The sequence below is a fragment of the Hyaloscypha bicolor genome (genome assembly GCF_002865645.1).
Source record: "Hyaloscypha bicolor E unplaced genomic scaffold K444scaffold_142, whole genome shotgun sequence".
In the NCBI taxonomy this organism is placed as follows: domain Eukaryota; kingdom Fungi; phylum Ascomycota; class Leotiomycetes; order Helotiales; family Hyaloscyphaceae; genus Hyaloscypha; species Hyaloscypha bicolor.
In genome coordinates, this window is record NW_020194644.1 from 509,033 (window position 1) to 516,018 (window position 6,986).

The 6,986-nt window shown below is 45.9% G+C and overlaps 2 protein-coding genes across 2 annotated transcripts; one reads left to right on the top strand and one right to left on the bottom strand.

The window, feature by feature from the left end:
• Positions 1-605: 605 nt before the first annotated feature.
• Positions 606-2,606, bottom strand: K444DRAFT_599372 (multicopper oxidase; the record flags this gene model as incomplete). The annotated part of the gene is made up of 5 exons (XM_024878568.1): positions 606-761; positions 821-1,387; positions 1,441-2,104; positions 2,158-2,224; positions 2,277-2,606. The coding sequence occupies 5 exons, from the start codon at positions 2,604-2,606 to the stop codon at positions 686-688; spliced, it is 1,704 nt and encodes a 567-aa protein (XP_024730439.1). The 3' UTR covers positions 606-685.
• Positions 2,607-4,801: 2,195 nt separating this feature from the next.
• K444DRAFT_668117 (uncharacterized protein) lies at positions 4,802-6,003 on the top strand (the record flags this gene model as incomplete). The annotated part of the gene is made up of 1 exon (XM_024887373.1): positions 4,802-6,003. The coding sequence occupies one exon, from the start codon at positions 4,802-4,804 to the stop codon at positions 5,999-6,001; it is 1,200 nt and encodes a 399-aa protein (XP_024730440.1).
• Between the last annotated feature and the right edge of the window lie 983 nt (positions 6,004-6,986).

Genomic DNA, 6,986 nt, shown 5'->3' on the forward strand with positions numbered 1-6,986 from the left:
AAGAGTTCCAGCTCCGAAATCTACGTTCATCCAGCACCCCCCAAGTCACTTCAACCAATTCTCAACCTTTCCTGTATTGGAAAGGCGGACATTAAGCTTCCCTCAAGTCAGCTTCTAAACACTTGGTGATGTAAAGACCAATCGGAGATGGGTTCCAAACCTGGAAATACTTCAAGTGAGTGTCCCCGCTCGCCTTCAGTTCGAAGCTGACAGCTATTCCAGCGAGGCAAGGGAACATTCCAATGCGGAACGAATTACCAGATGCAACTGTGGATGTGCCATAATCAATCTTGACACTGGGGGTACTGGCGTAGGAGGTTGCGGCTGACGCTACACCGTAGGAAGTTCTTGTTGAGTTCCATATCTCTGATTCGACTTCCGATCTAGAAGTGTAGATTTTCCAACTCTGCAGCTCTTGAGTGATCGGCTTGTATTTTTGTTGACAATCTGTGGTATTATTGATGCGTACTATTGTATTACATAATTGAGACATTAACGACAATGACAAAAAGAATCCTCATTCTTATCGCACTAATGGAAACTCCTTCGATGAGAGCATGCCAATATGTTGCGCTGAAATGCTATCAAAGAACGGGAGACGGCACAGCTGCATCATGAAAAGATCTGGGTATAAACTCAAACTCCCGGGCCCAGACTTCCAGCTTCCAACATCGTGGGTCAAAGCTTAATTCCCATAGTACCTATCACGTCTGATGGGGCCGGCCTTGGGCATTATTAAACTTCTCTTCGGAAAGAGCGCCCTAGAATCAGTCAGCTTAGCCATCCCCGACTTATGCGACATTGTCGCGTGGACACTCACCCATTATCAGGAACCGGAGGGGTTGTAAAGGCGCCAGTTAGATCAGTCAGATTCTGGGTGTTTCCAGCAGCATTGCCCGCAATCGGGATACCTTGAGCCGCACAAGCAGCCTTGTGGTCATCCGGGATCTGTAGTCCACGAAGTTGCTCGGGGGCTTCAATGATTGTTGCGATGAGGCCCATAATGACATGCCACTCAATGTGGCAATGGAAGAGCCACACGCCAGGATTCTGGGCCTTGAATCGTATGGTACTGTAGCTACCTGCGTTCACAGCAATTGTATCTCGCTTCACTGGCACCGATGGGAAATTTCTCGTGTGACCATTGAAAGTTCCTTTGCCGGACGATGCTCTTTCGCACACCTGGAATTGATGGCCATGAAGATGGAAGGGGTGAATGGCCGCGTCAAGGTTGTTAACTGTGAGCTGGACGATGTCGCCTTTCTTGACCACGAATGGATTGACTGCTCCGTAGATTAACGGGTTCGTATTTTCTGTTCCTGTGGTAAATGCCGTGAAGAGGGAAGGAACTTTTTGTGGGACGTAGGTTTTATTATTGAAAAAAGTCCTGCGATCTGGTTAGCATCTCGGAGTTGGGGCTCCTTTATAGAAAGAACCCACCTTGGTATTCCTTTAGCATCAAATCCAAAAGTGAAGTTCAAGGTGATATCCACGTTTGGCGTTCCCAAGAGACGCTCCCCATCCAGGGCCGCAAAAGTAAAGTCATTCACAGGGTTCCAGGATCGAACAACGTACGGGGCTGGAAGGGGTTTTGCTGCATCGTAAATGAGAGTACCGGTTATATTGAACGGGTAGGCATTCGGAGGCCGCGCATTAAGATCACTGAAATCCCTATTCATATCCAGAGAAGCCAGAAAAGCATAATTCCGTCTCGTTGCTGGCTGCGCGTTGAGCAGAACTGTGTACCTTTGCGCAGGGGCCACTCGAATTTGATAGGCATCATGCTTCTCTATATAAGAGCCGTCCACTTCGATGACTCTCATGGTATGCGAATCGAATTGGAGGAAAGTGGAAGCAAACGCTGCAATGCTGATGATTTTGATCTTGTATGTCTTTCCAGGCTGGAATTTAAAGGATACTGAACTGGCGTCATTTGTCAAGAGAGCCTCAGGGAATGGTGGGAGGAAATGAGTGTTCGATGTAGCGAGCATTTGCTGGATTAGAACTGGGACTGAATCATGGTACCAGTCCGAGAGTGTCAAGACCAACTCCTCGTCGTACTGGCCTTTGTATGGGTCATGGGGATCATGGACAATCAGAGGACCTGAGCATGCAGTGTAAGCAACGGTATTCCTTGTGTACTGCTTGAAAATTTACCTCTCAACCCGTCTGGATATTGTCCCTTGTTATGGCTGTGGTACCAGTACGATCCTGGGGCGTCAAGCTAGTGAGGTCTCGTCAAAATCAATTGTCTCCAATTTCTGGAATTTACTAACCACAAAGCTATATGTGAAGCTTGATCCCGGGGGAATAGGGCACTGGGTTACCCCCGAAGGGCCGTCCATAACCTGCGACCCGAGTTGATTGATGCCATGAAAATGTATTCCCGTGGATTCTGTCCCAAGGTTGTTGAATACATGGATTACAATGGTATCTCCAACTGTGCCCTCAATTGCAGGACATGGCCACGCGCCATTGATTCCAATGACTTGCCGTGAGAAGCCATCTGGAGCTGCGTTGACAAAGTCGATGCTCCAATTGTAAGTAACCGTGGCCGCGCGAATGATTGACAGCAATGAGAGAAAAAGAAGGAAGATACCTTTCATGTTGGCAACGAGTGAATTAATACTTTAAGAAAAATGGATTCTGAGAGTGATTGAGAGAATATCCTCGGAGACGGGCTTCATGGACTTTTGAAGCGATCGGCACGGGATCTTGGAGGTTACCGTTGCTCTCCTGCGCACCTGCATCTTCTCGTACCGAGCGGCTCGTGAAAGCACACTATTGATTAGGTCAAGTGGCGCTTTCTTGGCCAGTTAAAAAATGGGATGAGGAAGGGGAAGGAAAGAAGGAATTTTGCGTACCTTGCAGCTGTCATCGGATAGTGGCTGGCCAAGAGATGAGGATTCGGAGCGCATAGACAGCTGCACCCAAAGGGCCTGTAACTGGGGGAAAATGTAAAACGACTCCCCCCCTTCCCTCCCGGGTGTCGATTGGGGGGCCGGACTAACCTAAAGTAGAGGCGCTCGGACAGGAACACCAAAACTCTAGCTTTTTCTTTAATTTAATTCAATTTTTTAAGGAATTAATATAATTTAATACTTGTTTTATTTCCTTAAAGCGCTAATTAAGCGCTATTTAAATATAAACTTTTATAAAATTTGAATTAGTAATAACTCGTTATATTAAAAAAGTTAAAAATTTCATATTTTATAGCTTAAAGAGAAGCTTAAGAAAGTATAAGACATGTAATAGCAGAGTAATATATAAGTAGTTAAGGTAAGTATGCTTTAAAGTAATACTTGCAAGTATAACTAATTTCTAAGAATTAATTCTAATAAAAGACTAATTAATGCCCGTTTTTAAAACTAGAAGTATTTCCTTATATATTTCCTAGTATTTAACCAAGTATATAAAGCCCTTTACTTAATTAGAAAATATAATTCTATATAATTTATATAATTCTGATATAAGCTTTACTTAAAATAGGAAACCAGATCCATAATATCTAATATCTATCCATTATAAAAAGCCTAGAAATTTAGTAATAAGTCCCTAAAGCCAAATATAAGAGCCTTATAAGGTTTAAAAACTAAAATCTAATTAATTAGTATATTAACTTCCTTAAATCAAAATTCTATTTTAAGGAATCTTTTTATTATAAGTTAGAAAGCACGTAATTAAAATACTAGATTGTAATATGCTAGCTTATACTTATATTAAAAAATATAACTTAAGGTTTCCAAAAGGCTTAAGTAGCCAATTACAAGTTTGTTAACACCCCTGCCCCAATCGACACCCCTAATCGACACCCCGGGGGGTCGTTTTACGTTTTCCTGCAACTGGGAGGAACATGCCATGCCAAGATGAACAGGTCTCACGGAGGGGACCGAGTAGAGACAGCGGGGTGCCAAAAGTATTTATCGGCTGGCTAGGTACAGGTTTTAATTGGTCCAATACTTTTGGCACCCCGCTGTGTAACATCGCCTGATTCCCGAATCCGTCTGGAAGCGCATCAGCCCCAAATTTCCACACGTGAGCTGGTGACATCCTTTTTCCAGTCCGGGGAGTGAAACTGACCCCGCAGGTTTATTGGGTTCTTGGAGTCTCTCGGTGAATCCCTGGGGCTGGCGGTTACAGTAGCACTTGGATGCTTGGCAGAAGCCCTGTGGGACTTGCCTTCTCTATGGGAAACCACGTGGCTTAGGTCAGTTAGGTGCAGATACGGGCGCCGGACAGCCCGCACAGCGCACCAGATACCGCATCTATCGATATGGTTGGTCCCTGCATCCGACCCAGTTTCCTTAAGTATTGCTTCTCGATCTCGCCAGATCGGTTTTGGTAATCGGACGATGATCACGTTCATAATAAGACCAAAACTACGACACCAAAGTCTCTCCCATACGTTGATTACAATCTGTTGGATCCTTATGTCACGGACGCCCGAACGCATCCTTCAATCCTCCAAGGAATGATTGAATAGAGGCAACTTGTGTATCAAATATTCCGCCGATATTCTGCAGATCTTATCAGGCTTGTCAACGCATGCATCAAGGTGCTTAGGAGATCATTACCTCTTGGACGAGACTTACAATACCCATCTTTCCTGCAGTATTAACGTCTTTCACGTCCGTTCTAATCCATATTTTCCATCGTTTGGAATTATAGTCATTTCAGTCTACTGCATCGAAGGTTTCTTCCCCAAGGGAAATTTCTCTTGACAATCTTTCCAGATCCACAAACACCCTCAGATAAGGCAATCACCTATAATTATCCCCCAGCCTCGTCTCCCACAATCGGAATGTTCTCACGAGCTTCCTCCAACACTCCCCACACCCCGAAGTTACGAGCATCTTGTGATACTTGTCTTCTTGCAAAGGTCAAATGCAGCAAAGCTTTCCCGATGTGTTCTCGATGCCTCGCCTTCGGAGCAGAGTGCAAGTACAGTCCATCCTCACGAGCTGGCAAACCAAAGTCTGATGGCAAGGGGAGTCGGCCTTCCGTATCAAAGCACAAGTCAATCTCCGAAGACTCTAAGGTCTCCAGCACTGCAGTTTATTTACCGCCACCCCTAAACATCGAAGCGAAAGAACCAACTTCATACTTCCCAGAAACGGACTGGACGACATCACCGACCTCTAACGTTGACGGACAAGAGCATCGGCATTTGATGTTACCTCCACTCATACATGGCCAGAGTTCGTCCGAGTCAAACAGCTCGAGGGGTAGCATCGATACACCCGACCCATATCTATATTACACACATGCATCACCTGCATATATCACTTCACCGTACGTCGACAACAACCACCACCAGCAGCGGCACGAAAGCATGACAGATGGATCAGCCACCCCATCTGCTCTCTGGTTTGACCAAACAGAGTCTTTCCCATTTTCAACATCTGATCCTTGCGATCGTCAATACCTCCCAATGCCGAACCTCTTCACGGATGAATGTTTGGCCAGAACAACAACTTGCAGCTGTTTCAACGGGTGTCTCCAAGCACTTCAAACACTACACAACTTCAACGCAGTACAGCCTGCTTCCTCTTTCGATATTGTTTTGACAGTCAACCAGAAAGCTATGGAGACATGCACAACAACACTGAACTGTCCCGTCTGCAACTCTAGAACTGGCTCCAGCCTCCGGACCATGCTTCTGGGGACCATTCTCGGGAGAATTATCTTGATTTACCAAGGTGCATCGAAAGATTACTTTGGGCCTGCATCTGGATCTGGTAGCCAACCACTCCCGCTAACCCTCGGTGTTTACCGAGTTGCGAGCGAAGACATCAGATGGATGCAGCTAGTTATTATTCTACGAGATCTGAAGAAGTTCAAGGCTTTGCTTATTAGATTTCAAGAGACGTCAAAAGGAAGTGAGGCAAAAGAGGATATAGAGATTCATGGTGCGGTTACGAATCATTTGTATCAGAGTTTACACCTTACGTACGAGGCTTTGAAGAAACACAAGAGTTTTGCATGGGGGCAAGTGGATTGAAGCCATTGCTACTGTCACGTTTCGTAATTGTATATAAAGCTTGCATTTCCCCTCCAGGTTGTCACTCTGACACCGAGAGACCTTGGTGGGAGTCTAATTTCTCCTTCTCGGTCGGAACTCATGGGAGCGGGCATTCATCGGACCTAACGACGCAAGAATACGCGAAGCGTGAGACAAGGAGTTCTAGAATAACCATAACCTAATGACTTCTGAAATACCTTTTACCACACCGGTTCATCAGGACATCTCAAGAATCCCTTATGCACAGCACCGGAAAGCTCCAGGAAGCCTCACCAGAACTGCAACTGCAGGTCGCCGAGGTTTCATGTACCCTGATCCCTATCGACGGTCCTTGCATGGGGTTGGTTGGAATTCAGCTTGGTGGTGGCTGGCTGTGGGGATCGCGATCGTTCCCAAAATGTCAGACCACCCCCGCATCCCTTTTCTCGACCTAGGCTGTGCCCTACCAGAGCTGACACAGGACTTCCCAAAAGGAATTGTCATACTTTGGTAGAGAGAAACCTATAGGCTTCCTTATTTTTCAAGCCGAAAAGCCTAAGGTGGAAAGTCAGCACGCCAACCCGAGGAAGTGTACGGAGAAGAGCGTTATTTTTCGATCCAGGATCCCAACCATGCAATCGAGGGTCAACTTCACCGATCAAAATGCGCCGGTCTCACCTGGCGATAAGCACGACCGGTTGTCCGACACATACGTTACTAGAAAGACTGTGGATGCGGATAATACCGAGGAACACTGTTACTTCTGCTTCGAGGATTAGCAAATTGGGGATGGCATGGTTCGACTACGGTGTTGCGATTACTAGCTCCACGAACACTGCCTATCCAAGTCCGTTCTCGATGGCTGTTGTCCCACTTGCAGAATCTGGCTTGCTTCTTTAGACAATGCGCAAGTCCTTGCAGGCGCCGCTTTAGTGGGGGATATTCTAAAGGTCAAGGAGCTTCTAGAAAGTATACGCCTTATATA